This window comes from Drosophila montana, unplaced genomic scaffold (genome assembly GCF_035044405.1).
Source record: "Drosophila montana isolate Dmon_TW-CO22-7 unplaced genomic scaffold, ASM3504440v1 contig_2848_1, whole genome shotgun sequence".
Classification (NCBI taxonomy): Eukaryota; Metazoa; Arthropoda; class Insecta; order Diptera; family Drosophilidae; genus Drosophila; species Drosophila montana.
The window spans coordinates 79686-102449 of record NW_026997721.1 but is presented as its reverse complement, the minus strand read 5'-3'; the positions used below and the strand labels follow the sequence as shown (position 1 = coordinate 102449).

Genomic DNA, 22764 nt, shown 5'->3' with positions numbered 1-22764 from the left:
TCACTGCCATCGTCGAAGTTAAGCAGCGATTCTCTATCCTCTTTCGGTATGCTTTGGAGTTCAGTTGTGTCGCTAGAACACCATTTTCGCAGCTTAAAGTTCCCCTTGACGAGTAGTCCAGACGTTTGCTTCAATATCTCAACTGCTTCTTGAACCAGCTACCACCAGAAATGAGATCATCCACGTAGAAGTCTCTTTTAACAATGTCAGAGCCAATAGGGAATGTTTTCTGCTCATCCATGGCCAGTTGGTGCATAGCTCGCACTAAGAGAAACGATGCTGGTTTTGTGCCGTAGGTGACGGTGTCTAATTTGTAAATCTATCTTCTGATGCTGAGACTCACGCCACAGGATACATTGAAAATAACTGTCAGTATCGAAAACAGCTTCGGTTGGATGGTAGGACCTGCCATCAGTGCATCATTCAGCGAGTGTCGAGAGGTAGTAGCTGCCGAGCCATCAAACACGACCCTTAGCTTGGTTATAGTGCTATCCTCCTTCAGCACGTAGTGATGTGGCAGGTAATAATTGAATTTGCCCAGTGCAGCTAAGGTAACAACTGACATATGACCCAAGTCAAGATATTCCTTGATAAATGCCGCATACTGGGTTTTCAAAACTGGATTGCGGTCTAGTTTTCTTTCTAAGTTCAGGAATGGACGAAGCGCCTGTTGATAGGACTCACCCAGCTGATGCATGCCTAGTCGGAGTGTTACACGAACTGAATAGTCGCCAGTCGCCAGATGTTTAAAATTGGCCTGAAAGTGTGCGTCGCAGTCGCGTTACTCCTTGTTTGGTAAGGACTCAGGCTCGGTGCAGCATTCCAATTCCCAAAAACGACGGATTAATTCATCAATCTGCATTGAGTGATTATTTTCCTGCATGTGAAGCACTTCCCGTAGCCACCCAACCAAGGCGAGTCGTTTACAATATCGGCAGTCAAGCAGCTAGTTTAATCTGGCCGACGCATAGCAGATCGAAGAACAGACTGGCTCCAATCAACATGTCGATTTGCTGAGATTGAAAGAATTCAGGATAAGCTAGTTGTATATTTGATGGAATTATCCATGATGCAGGGTCAAGAGTGAAGCTGGGCTGATTATCAGTGATGGATGGTGCATTCAACGCCGGGATGCATGTGGAGTACTCCGACACCTGAGATTTGACATTGATGTTGACCGAAAAACCACCGGACGCAAATGCTGCATCACCAATACCAGAGACTATTGCTGTTGATTTGAATTTGCGCAGCTGCAGCTGATGAGCAAGATGAGCGCGTTTTTCACATTGATGACGGCAGTGGCAAGCAGGACAACATCGTGCTTAAGATGCTGGGCGGTAGTGAGTAGCGAAGATAAAATTTCCGCCAAGGTGTTTCTAAAACACACTGCCCATCGATTTTAAAGCACTTAGATGAGAGTTGACCTTATCTGAGAAGTCGCGCAGTTGTGTCGTCGCGCCCTTATCCACCTTTCTCAAACCCGAAATTTCAGCGATGTGTGCCTGAAAAATAAGACGCTTGTTATTAAAACGTTTATCAAGAAGTTATAAAGCGCCAGCATAATTAGCGAATTGTATCCAGTGCTGTTCCTTTAAGGCATGACCGTAGATGCTGGAGTTTTTCAATGTTAGTCAAATCCTTGTCAATGACCGTGATGAACAAGTTCGAGAAATCGGCCCATTCTGTGTAGCCTCCACTAAACTCCGGCAATTTAAGTTGAGGCAATCGAGAGTGGTTTGGAACAACAAAGGTAGAACGCGAATCATCAGCTGCGGATGAATTGAAAGTGTAACAATGCGGAATCTGATGAACCTTGCTTTGATTTCCGCTCTCGCGTTGAAACCCGTAGCTGCCTAAGAGTTGACTCAAACCTTGACTAAAGATTCTCTTCAACGCTGGCATGACTCACATCTAACAAACTATCATAGATTGTTTCAAATTTCGCCTGCAATTCAAATGCCATGCTTATGTGCTCGTAGTCATCAACGCGAAGTCGAGCGGGATCAAGTTCAGAGGGCAATCTATTGAGTCGATCACTTAAATTCTTAATCTTTATTTTAAGAACAGCAGCCTGGGTTCCAACCGCCACTTGATTAGCTGATGTCGCCTCATCATTTCCATTTGCACTTGCACCTTCATCAAACAATTTGACATTATGCACAACAAGGTTCACACAGCCGAACTACAGTACAAGTCTGCGCGCACAAGTGTTCGTTCGAGCGAGATAGCGTATAGCTGGTTATAGCGCGCAACGATTAACGGGGATTTTGCTACGGCGTTAATGTATAACAACCAACTGTATGCTAATGCGCAAGCAAACGGCTGTTGTGCTTAAATTGATAAATTGTTTGTTGAGGCGCGTAGCACTTAACGAACAGCTTGAGCTTGTAAAAATACACAAACGAAATTATAAAGGGCATCTATTAAAATTTATAAGTTTTTATATTGTTGCTTGGCAGCCAACTCGAATTAGTGGTGCCTAGGTTGCGATCAAACGAAAAACTAACTATGACCATATGTAAAGCGTTCGAAACTAAACTCCAATAAGACGCTCGCCGCTTAGAGCGAAGGACAGCGGGAATCAATGCAGAAGGCAAAGGGGCAACGAAAGAGAGTGGGCAGAAGCTCACAAAGAGCGCGGAAAAACTATTTGCTCTTAGGCTGTTTTCATGATTGTTATCTTCTGCTGTTGGCTGCTGCACGCAGCCGTCGGTGTTGTCTCTGCTGTTACTTTACCAAACAATCCAACTTGTATTGCCCATCAATTTAAGCCACAATTTATATGCAATTGACTTTTTGAGAATACACAAATATTCAATATTATATTCTACAATAAGATGTACTGTCGAAAAATTTTTTAGGATCGGTTAAGAAACGCAAAAGTTATGTGCGCACGTGTTAGCAGCAGCTAGCGCAAATTCAAGCGAGCTGCATTTGGTTTTGGAAGAAGAGAGGGTATCCCCTAGTCGGGAGCTCTCGACTAGAACCTCTTACTTGTTTGTATATTTGTTTTTGATGTCTTCATTTAAGTGCGATTTATCTTGACTAATCCTTACCTTACACCATTGTACTTGTTGTTGTTTTCCCCGCCACATGGTATGTGGTAAATTACGTTGCTTTTGTCGGTCATAGGGATTTTTGACTTTATCTTGTTGAAGAATTTTTGTAACGTATTCGTAGGTTTGTGTGCTACTTTTTTTCCTTATTTGTTGTAGCTGTCTGAGCTCGTGAGGCGTTCATATGTCGCGGTACATATGTATAATAGGGATTTGTGTATTTTGGTAGGTTCTCGTGGCTTTTCTGGTCTGAGTTGATGTCTTTTTAATAATGTTTTAATAACATTCTGTAGATAGTAATTTTTCGTCAAGAGTTTTTAAATTCCATGTCCAATTTCTTTGTGGTATATTGTGTCCGATATGTTAATCATTCTTTTCATACAGCATAGTGCTGAATTTATAAACATACTATCACCTAAAGGGTGATAGAACAAAAATGATTTCTCTTTTAGGGTTTGAGATCGGAAGCAATAAAATTGAGGATTACAAATGATTGGGAAAAAATCATGAGAAACATTAATTTTGTAATTTGATATTTCACGAGGAGTAAAGAAATTTAGAAATTAATAAAATTACATTTATATGAAACTGATGGGGCTACAGTTTCGCTGAGCACTACAGATGGGGGTTATAGGCATTAATTCAGGCTATACTACAGGGGTGATGTTAGGACAATCGCTTTGAAAAGGCGATAGCGACGACATTGGGGACAAATGCAAGTTATGAATCATAGCCAAAAGTAACGAAGACTCTAAACGGCGATTAGTGTTAGAGTCAAATTAATATATTTTTCAAAGTCCGCGTCATAGTTTCTCAAGAGGGTCTTAGACATATAAAGTTTAGAAAAATGATATCACACACAAATATACATTCTGGAGAAATCAATTTGCTTCTCAATTTGGGGCATTGTGTAAAATGAGACGCAATATCACCCTCAAATACCCAACACGCCCATGCCCGACCGCAACTAGACGTAAAGCAGATCAGATACAGCGACAACGTCACCCACCCTGGTGCAGCCCTCGGAAAGAAGAAGGAAGGAAGGACGACTTCAATCAATTCTGTGGTTAATCAGGGACAAAGACGGACAGAATTGTAACGTTCCAAGTATCACATCAAGGTAAATGTCAGCGTGCCTGATCCTCCCACAGCCACAGCTGGCGCGAGCGACTAGGCCGCAGAGCAAACATGGCGTGCTGAGTATTTTCGACATTGAGGACGATTTTTCATCGTAAGGAAGATATATATAAATACAATTTCGTATTGTTTTGTTGAGCCGTTTTGTATCTAACTGAACTCGGCGCGAATTGCTCAAACAATGTTGGTGCCACTTGCTTTTTGTACATTATTCACTTGTTTCGGGCGACAGAGAGTAAATTCTGCTAGTACACTAATAAAATTGTATAAGTACTTTTAAAAGCAAAATATAAATTGAAATAGCCAATCTTATACAATAACAATTTTTATGCAATAGCACACGAAAATAAGGTTGGTTTTAAGGCACGATCTGCTGATCACGCTGAAGCTTGAAATCCCAAAATCTATTAAACGTCAAGTCTTGGCTTATGTGCTCACAACACAATATTCCAAAACATTCCTATTTTCGCATTGAGGTAGCGAACCTTTGAGTTATTTCACATTACTCCTCACTTGAAAGAAAAAGCAAAACTGCTCGCACAAATCACATGCATACATACATTTAACTGCTCTATTAGACATCAATGAAAGAGAATTGACAACGTTCACAACACTAATTCCTATCTAAGTGGAGCTAAAAAAAAATATTAACATGATGCAGCTCTATAAAGGAAATATAAAAGAAATATGATTTTCGGTACTAAGTCTCTCAAAACTATTAACTTCATGAGCCTGTTTTCCAAAAACAATTTGAAATCGATCGATTGATAATTATTCTTTAGCTTGAAGAAAATTAAATTAAAAAGAAAAAAATAGCAGCGAGGGCGATAAATTTTCGAATTGCAAACATTTATAAATAGAGTGACCTGGGACTTCAAAAAATACACAAGCACTCGTTCCATTCCAATCACTACAAACGTTCTTCTACTATTGTTGTTCTGGCCCACCTGGGAGCCAGGCGTGTACATTGCCGTAGCGTGATCCGCATATTCCAGCCTTTGACAACGCCTCTCGATGAAGGTTGTAAACCGCTCGCATGATGGTATGACGTCCAACGGCGCATCATCCTCCCAGCTAGCTTGCGAAACGCTATTTAGTTTTTGCAGCAACGTGTGTACTATGACGCAACCAGCGATCTGTTCCACACTGGCCATCGATTTTAAAGCACTTAGATGAGAGTTGACCTTATCTGAGAATTCGCGCAGTTGTGTCGTCGCGCCCTTATCCACCTTTCTCAAACCCAAAATTTCAGCGATGTGTGCCTGAAAAATAAGACGCTTGTTATTAAAACGTTTATCAAGAAGTTATAAAGCGCCAGCATAATTAGCGAATTGTATCCAGTGCTGTTCCTTTAAGGCATGACCGTAGATGCTGGAGTTTTTCAATGTTAGTCAAATCCTTGTCAATGACCGTGATGAACAAGTTCGAGAAATCGACCCATTCTGTGTAGCCTAAACTCCGGCAATTTAAGTTGAGGCAATCGAGAGTGGTTTGGAACAACAAAGGTAGAACGCGAATCATCAGCTGCGGCTGAATTGAAAGTGTAACAATGCGGAATCTGATGAACCTTACTTTGATTTCCGCTCTCGCGTTGAAACCCGTAGCTGCCTAAGAGTTGACTCAAACCTTGACTAAAGATTCTCTTCAACGCTGGCATGACTCACATCTAACAAACTATCATAGATTGTTTCAAATTTCGCCTGCAATTCAAATGCCATGCTTATGTGCTCGTAGTCATCAACGCGAAGTCGAGCGGGATCAAGTTCAGAGGGCAATCTATTGAGTCGATCACTTAAATTCTTAATCTTTATTTTAAGAACAGCAGCCTGGGTTCCAACCGCCACTTGATTAGCTGATGTCGCCTCATCATTTCCATTTGCACTTGCACCTTCATCAAACAATTTGACATTATGCACAACAAGGTTCACACAGCCGAACTACAGTACAAGTCTGCGCGCACAAGTGTTCGTTCGAGCGAGATAGCGTATAGCTGGTTATAGCGCGCAACGATTAACGGGGATTTTGCTACGGCGTTAATGTATAACAACCAACTGTATGCTAATGCGCAAGCAAACGGCTGTTGTGCTTAAATTGATAAATTGTTTGTTGAGGCGCGTAGCACTTAACGAACAGCTTGAGCTTGTAAAAATACACAAACGAAATTATAAAGGGCATCTATTAAAATTTATAAGTTTTTATATTGTTGCTTGGCAGCCAACTCGAATTAGTGGTGCCTAGGTTGCGATCAAACGAAAAACTAACTATGACCATATGTAAAGCGTTCGAAACTAAACTCCAATAAGACGCTCGCCGCTTAGAGCGAAGGACAGCGGGAATCAATGCAGAAGGCAAAGGGGCAACGAAAGAGAGTGGGCAGAAGCTCACAAAGAGCGCGGAAAAACTATTTGCTCTTAGGCTGTTTTCATGATTGTTATCTTCTGCTGTTGGCTGCTGCACGCAGCCGTCGGTGTTGTCTCTGCTGTTACTTTACCAAACAATCCAACTTGTATTGCCCATCAATTTAAGCCACAATTTATATGCAATTGACTTTTTGAGAATACACAAATATTCAATATTATATTCTACAATAAGATGTACTGTCGAAAAATTTTTTAGGATCGGTTAAGAAACACAAAAGTTATGTGCGCACGTGTTAGCAGCAGCTAGCGCAAATTCAAGCGAGCTGCATTTGGTTTTGGAAGAAGAGAGTTCAGGGTATCCCCTAGTCGGGAGCTCTCGACTAGAACCTCTTACTTGTTTGTATATTTGTTTTTGATGTCTTCATTTTAAGTGCGATTTATCTTGACTAATCCTTACCTTACACCATTGTACTTGTTGTTGTTTTCCCCGCCACATGGTATGTGGTAAATTACGTTGCTTTTGTCGGTCATAGGGATTTTTGACTTTATCTTGTTGAAGAATTTTTGTAACGCATTCGTAGGTTTGTGTGCTACTTTTATTTCTTATTTGTTGTAGCTGTCTGAGCTCGTGAGGCGTTCAGATAGTCGTGGTACATATGTATAATAGGGATTTGTGTATTTTGGTAGGTTCTCGTGGCTTTTCTGGTCTGAGTTGATGTCTTTTTAATAATGTTTTAATAACATTCTGTAGATAGTAATTTTTCGTCAAGAGTTTTTAAATTTCATGTCCAATTTCTTTGTGGTATATTGTGTCCGATATGTTATTCATTCTTTTCATACAGCATAGTGCTGAATTTATAAACATACTATCACCTAAAGGGTGATAGAACAAAAATGATTTCTCTTTTAGGGTTTGAGATCGGAAGCAATAAAATTGAGGATCACAAATGATTGGGAAAAAATCATGAGAAACATTAATTTTGTAATTTGATATTTCACGAGGAGTAAAGAAATTTAGAAATTAATAAAATTACATTTATAAGAAACTGATGCGGCTACAGTTTCGCTGAGCACTACAGATGGGGGTAATAGGCATTAATTCAGGCTATACTACAGGGGTGATGTTAGGACAATCGCTTTGAGAAGGCGATAGCGACGACATTGGGGACAAATGCAAGTTATGAATCATAGCCAAAAGTAACGAAGACTCTAAACGGCGATTAGTGTTAGAGTCAAATTAATATATTTTTCAAAGTCCGCGTCATAGTTTCTCAAGAGGGTCTTAGACATATAAAGTTTAGAAAAATGATATCACACACAAATATACATTCTGGAGAAATCAATTTGCTTCTCAATTTGGTGCATTGTGCAAAATGAGACGCAATATCACCCTCAAAAACCCAACACGCCCATGCCCGACCGCGACTACACGTAAAGCAGATCAGATACAGCGACAACGTCACCCACCCTGGTGCAGCCCTCGGAAAGAAGAAGGAAGGAAGGACGACTTCAATCAATTCTGTGGTTAATCAGGGACAAAGACGGACAGAATTGTAACGTTCCAAGTATCACATCAAGGTAAATGTCAGCGTGCCTGATCCTCCCACAGCCACAGCTGGCGCGAGCGACTAGGCCGCAGAGCAAACGTGGCGTGCTGAGTATTTTCGACATTGAGGACGATTTTTCATCGTAAGGAAGATATATATAAATACAATTTCGTATTGTTTTGTTGAGCCGTTTTGTATCTAACTGAACTCGGCGCGAATTGCTCAAACAATGTTGGTGCCACTTGCTTTTTGTACATTATTCACTTGTTTCGGGCGACAGAGAGTAAATTCTGCTAGTACACTAATAAAATTGTATAAGTACTTTTAAAAGCAAAATATAAATTGAAATAGCCAATCTTATACAATAACAATTTTTATGCAATAGCACACGAAAATAAGGTTGGTTTTAAGGCACGATCTGCTGATCACGCTGAAGCTTGAAATCCCGAAATCTATTAAACGTCAAGTCTTGGCTTATGTGCTCACAACACAATATTCCAAAACATTCCTATTTTCGCATTGAGGTAGCGAACCTTTGAGTTATTTCACATTACTCCTCACTTGAAAGAAAAGGCAAAACTGCTCGCACAAATCACATGCATACATACATTTAACTGCTCTATTAGACATCAATGAAAGAGAATTGACAACGTTCACAACACTAATTCCTATCTAAGTGGAGCTAAAAAAAAATATTAACATGATGCAGCTCTATAAAGGAAATATTAAAGAAACATGATTTTCGGTACTAAGTCTCTCAAAACTATTAACTTCATGAGCCTGTTTTCCAAAAACAATTTGAAATCGATCGATTGATAATTATTCTTTAGATTGAAGAAAATTAAATTAAAAAGAAAAAAATAGTTTTCAAGTACCAAACTATGCCTCAAATGATCCAGATCGTAATGCTAACAGGGAAACTGGCGCTATAAACAAAAATCGCATTAAACACTTTTCAATAGGCATGAAAGTTTCACACTCCAGCTGTGCCAGCTGGCTGTCATGAATAACTCGCCTCCCTTTCAATCACTGTAAAAGATTTCTCCAACAATATAGGAGACAACATTTCTGCAAGTGATTATAATGCCAAACACACGCGCTTCATTGTCAATCCAACCAACTTGAGAGAAGTAGGTCATAGGCCATATGTTTCATATTTCTGATTATATTGATTTCTAGTCACTCGACTCTTTTTTTTATACCATGCACTCATTAAAATGGTTAAAAAGGGTATATATGTTTGTCTGTCGGTTTGTATTAACGCGTCGAACTCGGAAAATATAAGAGCTTGATTTTGAACATAACCAGCAGTGCGAGTTTGTTTAAATCATCGATAATCCGTTTTTATGAAATCGTTAAAATTCGATATCGGAATCCTATTTTTGTGTATAACTTGTAGCCTAAATGAGCTAGAGTCACCAAACTTGAATTGTAGCCGCTTATTCCTCCAGGGCAACATTTAGAACATGATCTCTGAAGACAGCCTACACAAACATGACTTGTTATAGAATTAGAACGAAAACCACTCTGAAAAAAGTGAAACAAGAAAATTGGAGGGAAATCGATATTGTGTTAGAAAAATGTGCAGTAAAAGCATATCCCCACATTCCTATTATTTTATTCTCGCCAGGGGAAAATGCGGAAGAGCGACTGCGATTGGCCACCCGGTTCGCTCAGAGAGAGAGAGAGAGCAAGAGGAGAGCAAATCGGATTACGTTCGTAAATCCCTTGGCTTCAACTGGGCCATTGACCTAGAATTTTCAGCTGTGCATATAGGCAGCAACGGTGACCATTTTTCGAATTTTTGCGTGTGCCGAAATTCGGCACCGGTCATGTTGCTACCCAAATGTACAGCTTAGAGGAGTTTGATTTGGTCAGCGGTCAAAGGCGGGCGTGTTGTGGCCAGAAAGAAGAGAAAATAATATTACCGTGGTCGAGGCACGCAAGCCTGAACATTTAATTTTAAAATTATTAACATTAACAAAGAAAAAAACATATGAACCTGCCGGCGAGGATACATAAACATAAATAAAATGTTTACATGTATAAAAGGTGCCAGGCAATCGTACAAAGTCCACAAAAGCCAAAGAATTAGTGCTACGCAAAAACAATCACAATTACCGACCGAGTTCAACGCCTAAGGACGACAGCCAGGGACCCTAGGCCACAAAGAGGGGAGCGGTAAAAGGCGGGACTCTGACAGCGAGATGTCTAGACCGATTGAGTCCGTTCCAAGATCGTTTTCCCCACTCCAGGCTAAAAGCAGTGGCCAGAGGGCGCGGACAGTTGCCCGTTTCAGTGTGCTTTTTCTAACCAGCAACGCATAAATTAAATCATTAGATTTAAGTTTTTTTTTTGCTTCTATGTTAAAATAAAATACTACTTTAACGTATTTTACGGCACCTATATAATCATTTTGGCACATATGAATATATATTTATTTATGTGGGTACTTTGTTCCCCATTGGGGCAAAACAAAATTTAAACTCACATTTAGTCGTCTGGTTCTGGTGGCTTTTGGCCACCGCTTCTAGCAGTGTTCGAGTGGGATCGATTGCTGAAAAATCAAATTACATTATGTTCGCTGTGAAGGCGGTGTTGCTGTGCTTAGTGTCTGCATATTGCATTGCATCACCAACCATTGTGATGTATGGTTAGTGATTGCATCTATACAACAGCTTTCAAGCGTAGTATACGAGCTGTCAATATAAAATTAAAAAATGTAAGGCATGATATTACGATAGGTCTGCATATTTAACAAACTGATGACTGTCTAATATTCTGTTACATCTTATCTCAGTTAGTCCTTTCAGTATTCCTATGCGGGGTTGGTATCCTCATTTACTCTGACGTAAAGCACTTTCCCATAATGCTTCGAGAAAGAACACCCTGTTGATAGTTTCTAATTGTGGAACTCGCGGATCTCGTACGCCTAATTCACATTTAGATTTTTTGTGTGGGCTTTGGCCTAAGCTCAAAACACGAAAAGGCGTGAAAGCCCGACATAACATTTATTTTTATTGTTATTGTTATCAAAATGATTGATATTCAGCTTGCCCTTTTGCTTAGTATACAGTTTATTTAAGAGTGTTATGTTTTGTCCGTTAGTCATATCTAACGCCCTAAAACTAAATTAATGACGAGGCTTCGCGCAAAAAAGTATTCTAAAGCAAATATGCAAGAAGATGGTCGCTAATACGACCTAAATATTAAAATAACACGACGGTAATATTAATGTTTGGAAAGAAATTTACTTAATTGATTGGTCCAAGCTTAGCCTCAGTAAATTGTTAAGTATTCGGGTCGCGGCAAGCCTCCAAAAGGAGAGACATGACCGTCTGTTCAAACATCCATTTTGCGCTCTAGACCAAAGTTCTCCATCGCCTTGGTTAGCAGGGGCCACAGTCTTTTCTTATAAGTGAGTGTGGTCGATTATGTAATGCACGTATCCGCTGTTTTAAAGGGCATTCGTTTTGGCTTTGGCTTCTGCCTGGTTCCTGTCGCTATCGTGCACGACGATGTATTTGCTCCTGGTCATCCCGTCTGGTTCGAGGGTATGAGCATTCACCCTCCACGGATCCATCATCCTCAACCTTGCTAAGTCCAATTAGGTCTAAATTTTCCTTGAACCGTCGAATGAAATTTAAAAGTCCTGTGGCGATGAATTCGTGTTTCGTGACCCCTTAGATAACCACTGAAACGTAACTATGGTAACTGAGCGTTTGTCTGTCTTTTGTATCTCCGTCTTGACGAGGCCGCTGTAGATTTCTACCTCCAGTAGACGTACTGTTGCTTAAAGATTTAAGTGCGCAGGTAACAACGTATTACCAAAGACAATATGACACTAATATACAATATAACACACAATATAACACTAAGATGAGTATGCTACTATGCAGCTTGATTTTTTTTAATTTCGAGAACGAAAACGAAATCAGCATCATTGCGCTCTCACAGCCGAAAGAGCGAAAAACTAAAAATATAATATATTCTCAGCTTCAGCTCTATGAAGGCCGTGCAAGCAATTATGTTTGTATGTGTGTTGTTATTCACAGCTCTGGCTTTGGCTGGCAAATGAATAAATGTTGTTAGTTTCCTAGCGCTTATCATGCATGACCTATCCCAAATTTGTGTTGACATATGAATGCATGTTGTGTACTGAGGCTGGCTCTGTAGAAAATCTGTTATTTTAAAGTCGTCGCAAATATTTATATAATTTCTTTAGATTCAATGTTTAATTATTTATTATTATTTTTATTTTACTAAAAAATAAAAGTCCCAAAAAGTACAAATAAGGTAAGTTAAATAAGTCGGTAGCTTGTTCGACCGGCAGAGTAAAAAATAGTTTAAACAAAACAAAAATTGATAAAATTAATCTTTGGAAACACAAATTTGCAAAATTAATAAGTTAATTTAAAGAAATTATATAAATATTTGCATCGACTTTAAAATCCTCAGAATACAACATGCATTCATTGTGAATAGCTGCTCGTTCTCGTTCAAGACTCATGTGTGCGGGGTAAACCGAGAACAAGTTTCATTGTAATTGCAACTAGTAATTGAATACCTTTAGGAATTCAAAATATTCTGTGAAGGCCAACTGAGCCAGTAGCAAATTGGAAAAATGTATATGATTAATAAAAATTCCCTGCTTTAGACTGTATTGGACTTTGACCAATATGTCCCTCAGTCTCATTACGCCTAGTAAATAGTCCCAGATTTGTCGTAACTTTGTTTCAACACAGAACTACAGATTGTAATCGGGGACTGGATATAGCATTCGCATACTAATATTAATTACCAACTTAAATTTGGAAATTTTTCATATTCATTATTTCTAATTTTCATTTCAGAGTTCTGATGATCTAGATACTGACACAGAGTTCGAGCCAGTCGAAGACTTAACATTGGAAACGCGTAGTCGATGTAACTACCTTTTATTATATTATGCTTTCAAAGTGAAAAGATTATATTGGTTATGTGAAACGCGTTTCCGTGTACATATTTTAACGAAATTCGCCGCTTTGTGTATCTAGTAGGGGATTCATACTTGGAACATATAACTTTTTACACGTATCATTTGGAGTCAGTTGTGTTTTCCTGAAAAATAATATAAAAAAAGTTTTCGTTACAGTTAGTTTAGAAGTCCAAAATATACACGAACGTTTAGTTGACTTTTCTCAAACATTTTTATATGATAAGGATCAAGAACAGCTGAACTTAAAAAATTGAATAAAATTTACATATACATTACAAAACAAAGGAAGGTCTGAAGTGCCCTTCTAGCTAATACTCTAAACCTTCTTCTACCAACATGATAAGCCCTCGCTTGTCTTACCTTTATCATTTCATTTTACCTAGGAGCAATATTAAAACGAGAAAGAGGCTCTCATCGGGAGTTTCCAACTAGGGGATACCCTGAATCCTCTTCTACCAACGCAGAATGCAGCTCTCGCTACGAGTTCGTTTGCCTTAGCAGTAATACAAAAAAATTGAAAAATAATAAGTCCCTGGTATTCGGACTCAAAAACCCGTGTCGACTGTACTACTTGCTATCATCTCTACTCGAAATCCATAAAATAGCAACACATAAACACAGCACAGAAAACAATACAGTCGCACTTTCAATGCTGTTTATAGAATTAAAAAAAGACGCGCATGAATGTATACATGTATACATTAATTCTTGCAATTTGCGATAGATGCCACAAACACATGTCAATATAAGCACTCGTTATCCTTAATAGCGATAGCTATCAAATGAAACATATATACATATATGTACATTAAGTATTCAAGAAGCTACATGTAAAATTTGGTGACTAGCTCTTATCGCCTCCGCCGCCGCCATATAACTAAAAATCAATTCGAACTACTCACTAATGTAATCCAAAATTTTAATGTAATTTTATCGCACAATAAGATCTCCTGCTTAAAATTTTATTAATATTTGTTAAGAAACACTGAAGTTATTAAAGAAAGTGTGTGCCTATATTGACGTGTTCGCATCATTGCCAGAGTTTCTGTATACATATACACACCCATTGAATTATATAAACAGTATTGCAATTGCGATTTTATTGTATTGTATGCTATGTGTATGTGCTGCCATTTGAATTTGAAAATAAATTGTTGGTGTGACTCGACTAAAGGCGGTGTCAAGTAGGGCGGTCGCTAACGGCTTCGAGTTTAATTTTTTAAATATTCGTTTTTATTACCTTTTAAGCAGACTAGCTCGTAGCACGAGCTGCATTTAATGATGTTAGAAAAGGGTTCAGGATATACCCTAGTCCGGAACTCGCGACTAGAGCCTCTTACTTGTTATCTGTAACATAGTGTGATTACACATTTATATCCGGAAAATGATTAGACTGTACTTATTTATGATCTCGATTCCAATAGTAATGCTAAGGGAAGAAAAACCACAGAAAATGCATAAAGTGTGGTATGTTTGCATTTGTCCGTGTTTATCTACGTATGTATAGAAGGAAGTTATTATGCCTGTAATGGCCCAATACTGGAAATAGGTATCTCTTACTCCTAGACTTTGCTAATCTATATGGTTAATTCACAATAATGCATGAAAAAATGTCTTATTTATTCTAATAGGTTTTTCAAAATAAAGCAAGAAAATTTTTACAGATTTTGTAAACTACGAAAACACGTTAATATATGAATATTCAGATGTCGGCATATATAAAGTGGTCGGCATATATATTTTGACCAACACTACTTTTTACAATAAGCGTTTGCTCAGTTAATCTGCATAAGGGTAACGGGTTACTTATTGCAATATAGTAAATGTAAGATTTACTTTACAATGTTTGTAATCAATATTGTAAGTAAAAATTTATTATAGCGAGTAAGAAAGCTGTAATCGAGTGAGCTCTACTACAAAATCCCATGTACACCTCAGTTAAAATAATATTTTGGTTTATAGCACCATGCTTTGAATTTTCGAAGTTATAAAATATAGCCCAGTATGAATGCCAAAATGTTTGTGCGGTAGGTATAGATGCATTTATTCACAACACTAAATGTAATGCAAGGTCAGCAGCACAATTTCTCAGTGACAGGCTTCCGCCTGCGGCACACCTTAGGAAATTTAATGTTAAATAATTTCTATTTGTTTTCTGATTAGCATGAAATTTTATGGCCCTAGCTTTAAAAATAAGTATTAATATTGCGAAGATGGAGAAAGGTATCCAAAAACTGAAATATTCCCATTCTGTGTCTACAATACGTGAGCCTACATACTTCAATTGGTGTTTTAAGCTGTTATAATTTTTAAGTTATACCACTAACCATACAATGTATAGACATGTCAAACAGCAGAATAATCGTATCCCGATAAGTCGTCAACGAGGGAACCCCAAGGATGCCTGCGACCATTTTAGTGTGCCCAGACTGAATGAAATATTTATAGTTCACATTCTAATTTTTATACCCTGAACCCATTGAAAATGGGTAAAAAGGGTATAATGTATTTGTGCAAATGTATGTAACAGGCAGAAGGAAGCATCGCCGATCTAGCCATGTCCGTCCGTATGTATGAACGCAAGGATCACAGAACCTATAAGAGCTAGAGACCGCGCAGATCGAGTTTGTTTCCCATATTCGATAACTTGTCCCGTTTCCAAGTAATCGATAAAAATCGATATCGAAATTCTGTTTTTGAGGAATTTCGGTATATAATAAGAGCTAGAGTCACCAAACTAGTCATGTAGCTTCTAGAATAGTATATATATATCAAGTATCTTTCATTTTATAGCTATCTCCACCTCCCCGCTTCTACCTCATAGCTATAAATCAAGTAAAAACACCAATTCATGCTGCCCACAAATATAAGCCACAATTTAAATGCAATTGACTTTCTGATAATACACGAATATTCTATAGTATTATGCAATAAGAAGTACTGTAGAAAATGTCATCAATATCGGTGAAGAAACACAGAAATGATTTAAGACAACGTGTTTTGACTTTTCTCCTATTAGCGGCAACAAGCGCAAATTTCAAGAATTTCTGTATACATGTACACACACACATTCACGCGCGTCTGATTTGAATTCTATCAACAGCAATGCAATTACGATTGTATTGTTTTCTGTGCTGCTATTTTAATTCGGTTTTTTTCTCATTAAAACTCACTTGTTGCTGTGGCTGTTATATAGAGGCGGCGGTAAGTAGTGCGGTCTGTTGCGAGTTCGAACCCTATCGAGGAGACTAATTTTTTTTTGGCTGGTGTGGCTGTCAAGTAGAGGCAGCAGCAAGTAATGCGGTCAGTTGCGAGTTCGAACCCTGCCAACGGACCTTTGCATTTTAGTTTAATTTTTCTTTATTACTACTAAAGCAAACGAGCGCGTATTAGGAGCTGCATTTGTGGTTGGAATAAGAGGGTTCAGGGTATGCCTTAGTCGGGTGCTCCCGAGTAGAACCTCTTGTTTTTTTATACCCTGAACCCATTGAAAATGGATAAAAAGGGTATTATGTATTTGTGCAAATGTATGTATCAGAAGGAAGCATCTCCGACCCCGGAAAGTATATCAAGAGCCGAGTCGATCTAGCCATGTCCGTCCGTCCGTCCGTATGTATGAACGCAAGGATCTCAGAACCTATAAGAGCTAGAGACTTAAAATTATAGCTGTAGGTCCTCCTAGTGCCCGCGCTGATCGAGTTTGTTCCGATAATCGATAACTTGCCCCGTTTCCCAGTAATCGAATAAAATCGATATCGAAATCCTGTTTTGAGCAATTTTGGTAAATAATAAGAGTATCAAGTATCTTTCATTTTATACCTATCGCCTGTTGGAAGAAGAGGGTTCAGGGTATCCTCGGGAGCTCCCAACTAGAACCTCTTGTTTATTTTAAGCAAAACAGGTCCCCACAGAAAACAAAAAAATTAGAATATATAGCGTAAATATTTCATTTAGGTCATTCAAGTTTTTATTGAATACAAATAGATCAGATTCTTCTCATTATGTCTGACTGGCCCAAGAAATACCATGATAGAGCATTTGAATGTGCGTGTCTTTTGCTACCACAGGCAGAAAGGGCACACAATTGAAGGAAATATCTCTGGCTCGCGACAAACGCCGTGATCTACTTATGCGCACATCCACACAACACAAACATATGTATGTTTGTAGATCGCGGGGTTTTTAAGAAGCTATGCAGGGAGAAAGAGACACACACATGTGCGTAAAGCAATGAGTGAGAGCGAGGCAAACTCCGCACATGCATACACACATATGTTTTTGGGCTGAAAGGAATTAAAACTAACATACATATATTAAGAAATAGCATCAGCCTCTGCCCATGCATACACACATATGTTTTTGGACTTTAAGGAATTAAAACTAACATACATATATTAAGAAATAGCATCAGCCACAACGACGTTGTGCGCTGAGCGAGATGCGGCATCATATTATTCGTTCGGCTTTCGAGGGCAGAGTTCGGCTGCCACTCTCAGAAGTCTCACTTTATTTGGGCACACTAAAACGGTCGCAGACACCCTTGGGGTTCCTTCGTTGACGATTTATCGGGATACGATTATTCTGCTGTTTGACATGTCTATGCATTGTATGGTTAGTGGTTATACTTAAAAAATAATGTCAAAATCCATATTTATCGATAATTTACAAAATTCTATGTATCGTTTAGAAGAATATATTGAGAGTAGGTCCTCTTAGTGCCCGGGTAAAAGTTTGTTTGAATTTTTTTATGAAGAACTTGTCCGGTATCCACGAAAGCAATAATAATTAATACCGAAATCATGTTTTGAGCATATTGCTTTAAGAGATACGACACACCTCATTTGGCATTAAGTTTTCTCGTATAGTATGCATAGATTAGGTATTTTTCATATATTGGATAATATGTAACAACCGCCCCGGCGTGTGTGCTTGTGTTATGAAGAATTTTCAGGTTATCTCCTTGATTGTACCAATATACTTACATATGTGTTTCTTATGAAAAAGCATTATGATATACTTTGGTACTAGAAACAGGCATTACTCAAAATGTATTTTATTGTTTGATTATTACCAAAATAATAAAAAAAAAATAATTGAATATACATAAATTTATTTTCAGCAAGCGCTCACACTGGGGATCAAACTGTTGACGAATATCCGGACATTAGTGGTATTTGTACTGCTAGGGTAAGGTGAACCAAGCTAAAGTAAATAATACGCATTATTTGTGTTGTTTGAATTAATTAGGAAGCAATGCGTAAAATGACAGAAGAGGATAAGCAAAAAATTGCACAACAAGTAGAACTATTTCGTCGCGAAAAACTTACTTTTGATTCAGAGGTTGCAAAATGGGATGACACTGGCAACGACATCATTTTCTTGGCAAAACATATGTGTATGATAATGATGGAGATGACTGACTTCACTAGGTATTTCTTTACGTATAAATTGAGATTGATTTTTTTAAAGTACAAATTCTATTGTTTTCGATTTTAAATATTAGTATAGTAACTACATTTGTTTAAGCATTTTAACCCATAAAATTACAAAACAATCTTTAGTAGACTACTAAGTAAGATGCATTTTCTGAATTTGTTATACGGTTAAAATAATGAGTTCATTACCGCTAAATTTATATGCATATGTAAAATTATTTTGAAAAAAACTTTGACTTGTTTTTATACACTGACCTGACCCCATTAAAAATAGGTAACAAGTATTTGTGCAAATGTATGTAATAGGAAGAAGGAAGCACATTAGAGCCCATAAAGTATATATATTCTTGATTAGCATCTGTCTGTCTTTCCGGGCAGCTGATTGTATGAACGCAAGGATCTCAGAACCTTTAAGAGCTTCATCCTAGTGCTCGCGAAGTACGAGTTTGATTCCGATAATGGATTACTTGACACGTTTCCCAGCAATCGATATCGAAAACTTGTTTTTTGAGCAAAATCTCGTAAGTTATAAGAGCTAGAGTCACCAAATTTTACATGTAGCTTCTTGAATAGTTATATAATTATCAGAGGTCGCAAATAACAGTCAACACTTATTTTTAATGCGGTCGGCTCTCGAATAAACATAAAAAAAACGAAGCAAATTCGGGCTTGCTCTCTATCGAACACTTTATTTCGTAGCAAATGTGTACTCTGTTCGTGCTTTAGCTTGAGCAGTGCCGCTGTTATGTCTAACAGTAAGATCTTAACAGGACACCTTCGGTCGGTCGCACAGAAATGTGTGTTATTTGAAGAGCAAAACGAAAAAAGTGGAAGCGAAAAGTGTCTTCTTCTTGTTGTCGTTTGACGATATCAATGAAAGCTAGAGCGAGAGAGAGTAAGAGAGTGAAAAAGAGGGCATGACATAATACAGTTATGCATGTAGGCAAGCTATTTTATATAGGTGTACATGCTTATATTCTATAAGAAAACACCCATTAAATAATTTCTAGCTTGTTTATATATGTTTATGTGTATGGGTATTTTTATTACATATTAAGTTTAATAATTAACAATGCATACAATTTGGTTAGACATACACAAGCACAAAAGACACTTTGGCAGCAATTTTTTCTGTTCAGTGTTCGTGGAATAACATGTCCGAAAAAAATGCAAAGAAAAGTGTCTGCTCGTGCCTAGAGCCTGCTATATAGAAACATAACTTTGTGTGTTTTCTCCTTTATTCATTCTGTCCGACAAAAACTGTTATTTTACAGACAACCCTCTGATATTTATAAAGTACTTTTCATTTTATATCTACCGACACCGCCCCGCCACCACCCATTAACTATAAATCAAGAAAGTTAACTACATGGTATTGCACACCAATTTAAGTCTCAATTTATTGAAATTGTCTTATTGAGAATATATGAATATTCTATAGTACAACAAGATCCTTTGTTGAAAACGTGTTTTGGCTGGCCTTGTGTCTGCGGCGCAAATTTCAAGAATTTCTGTATACATGTACACACACACGTTCATGCGCGTCTTTTATTGAAGTCTATCAACAGCATTGCAATTGCGGTTGTATTGTTGTCTGTGCCGCTATTTTAAGTCGTTTTTTTCTCATTGAGACTCAATTATTGGTGTGGCTGATGAGTTAAGGCGGCAAGTGGTGCGGTGAGTTGCGCGTTTGAACTCTGCCAAGGGAACAACTTTTTTTTTTATTTTAATTTTTCCTTATAACTACTAACGCAAAAGAGCGCGTAGCGCGAGCTGCATTTGGTGTTGGAAGAAGTGGGTTCAGGGTATCCCCTAGTCGGGAGCTCCCGACTAGAACCTCTTACTTAAGCTTTTTTTTATCGGCTTAATTTTCCGATCACCGAGCCGCTTCTAGCAGACTTGGTTTTTGGCCTCGCTTTCGGAGAACCTGCTTTACTCATGCAATAATATCTTATATACTAGTAGCCCGTTCTTAGTTCGCGACATCGGACCTTCTCTCCATCGATTTCAATGCCATTGCATAAATGCGGAGGTGCGAAAAAATATACTTTTTTTTTTATAAAACACAGAACAAAATACTTTTCTTGATTCAAAATTATATATTATATATAGTGGTAAAACTAAAGATTAAGATATAATCATAGGTGTTTTTCCAAATACCAGACTTGAAAAATTATAAAAAAAAATCAAAGTTATTTTCTCCTAACATGGGGCCTCTTGTGTATCACTAGGTTTGGTAACGTACAACATGTGGCTAGAGAAATCAGTGAACTGTTAAGTTACAAAAATCTAAACAGGTTTTTGTTGTATGTGATATTTGAATCTAGAAAATTTTTCCTTTATTTTCATATTTTGTAAATGTAAATAGTATTAATATTAGCATGACATTGAATTTATTATATTATATATAATACATATTTAATATTAAATTAAAAATGAAAGTGCTATGGTTATTATCCATAAACTTATATTTAAATATTAATAATCTTTTCAAATTTTTAGAGGCCGTGGTCCTTTAAAGACTACCATGGATGTTATCAACGCCGCCAAGAAAATATCGGAAGCCGGTACTAAACTCGATAAGCTAACTCGTGAAATAGCAGAGCAATGCCCTGAAAGTAGCACTAAAAAAGACTTATTGGCATATTTGCAACGTATTGCTCTCTACTGTCACCAAATTCAGATAACTTCTAAAGTCAAAGCAGATGTACAAAACATAAGTGGGGAACTGATTGTTTCAGGGGTAAGAATTACTCATTTTTTGTTTCGTTGTCATTATCGATGTTGATTTTTGCATTATATATTTTTTAGCTGGATAGCGCAACTTCTTTGATACAAGCAGCTAAGAATCTAATGAATGCCGTAGTGCTAACAGTAAAATATTCTTACGTAGCATCAACAAAATACACAAGACAAGGCACTGTCACTGTAAGTTTACCTGCCCTTCATTTAATATTAATATTTATTAGTACAATTTTACAATTTGTTTAATTTAAAGGGATATACTACTAGAAAACTCTTAATTGTATTTGCAAATTAAAAAAACTGTTAACCATCTAGACATCAAGACATAAATGCCTATTCAATTCAGTCATAACGATAACTGATCTGCATCTAGGCATCTGGTATTGGAGCTAGTGGGTTAGCAAATAGTCAGACGCCGTAAAGACTCTCACTATATTATGATTTATGCCATTCAAGTAGATATAAGCTGCACATTGAAATCGCGGTATTAATAAGCTGTTCTTCTTTTTTTAAGTCTCCAATCGTTGTATGGAAAATGAAGGCACCAGAGAAAAAACCACTTGTGCGGCCTGAGAAACCAGAAGAAGTTCGCGCTAAAGTTCGAAAGGGATCGCAGAAAAAAATTCAAAATCCTATTCATGCTCTTTCTGAATTCCAAAGTCCCGCTGATGCTGTTTAAAGGACACAATATAAATTATAAATTTAAGTATTATATACCTAATTATTATTTTATGATAAACATTAACTCTTAACAGGAACAGATTTTTATCAAATATATACTTTACGATTTACCTATATTAAATGGTTATATATTTTGCTGTTTGTTCTAAACGACTAATTACTTAAGCGTATTATTTTGGGTAAGGACTCATAGATTTCAGGACGATAGTGGGCACCAGGCGGCGTTTTCGAATATTGAATCATCATTATATGGATATTGTTACAGTGTGCATTTATAAGTTGTGGTTAATGGTCTATATGGTTAGCGGATATAATCTTCGAACTCCCAGCAGAAAGATGCGAACGCAAGCCGTCAGATATTCGTTTATTTTTTTTGACGGAGACCTAAAAATTATAGCATGTAACTTTATCTTGATAAGAAGGAAGGGCTATCTTCGGGACGTCAAGGTTTAAATTTCATTCAAGCACATCATAAGGTGTATGAATATTGACAAATGCAACATTTATTCATTTTAAGACTGATTTTTCCTATAGAAATTCATGATATAGTAGTCCAATGTTTTGAAGATATTGCTATATATAAGGAGCATAGTCAATCCAACTTACCTAATTGCCGGGTTTTGTCAAGTTCTCTAGAAAGACAAAAAGTTTATATACAATTGAGCTTTTCGAGTCGTTGTTTAAGACAGAATCCAATTAATTTTTGTTTCACTTTCATCGTTACGGATTTAAAGATGTCAGTAGACACATGGGTACTTACACCCCGGAAAGTGGTGCAGAAAGTTTCACTCGTAAGGGTGTAGGTTACGCAAGCGCACCTCTGCG

The 22764-nt window shown here is 37.6% G+C and overlaps 1 protein-coding gene across 6 annotated transcripts in view; it reads left to right on the top strand.

Moving 5' to 3' along the window:
- The window catches only part of alpha-Cat (catenin alpha), a 56022-nt gene extending 33952 nt beyond the window's left edge, over positions 1-22070 (top strand). The window contains exons 7-13 of one of the 6 annotated variants that reach the window (XR_010436528.1): positions 12954-13026; positions 18198-18265; positions 18326-18507; positions 21016-21256; positions 21325-21441; positions 21512-21713; positions 21773-22016. Coding sequence is in view for 5 of the 6 variants with exons in the window: in XM_064684597.1 (XP_064540667.1) it covers positions 12954-13026; positions 18198-18265; positions 18326-18507; positions 21016-21256; positions 21325-21441; positions 21773-21937 (846 nt within the window). In the remaining variant the exon portion in view is untranslated. Of the gene's footprint in view, positions 1-12953; positions 13027-18197; positions 18266-18325; positions 18508-21015; positions 21257-21324; positions 21442-21511; positions 21714-21772 lie in introns of those variants that run through there. The other 5 variants (XM_064684597.1, XM_064684598.1, XM_064684599.1 and 2 more) reach the window with 5 other exon arrangements.
- The last annotated feature ends 694 nt before the right edge of the window (positions 22071-22764 follow it).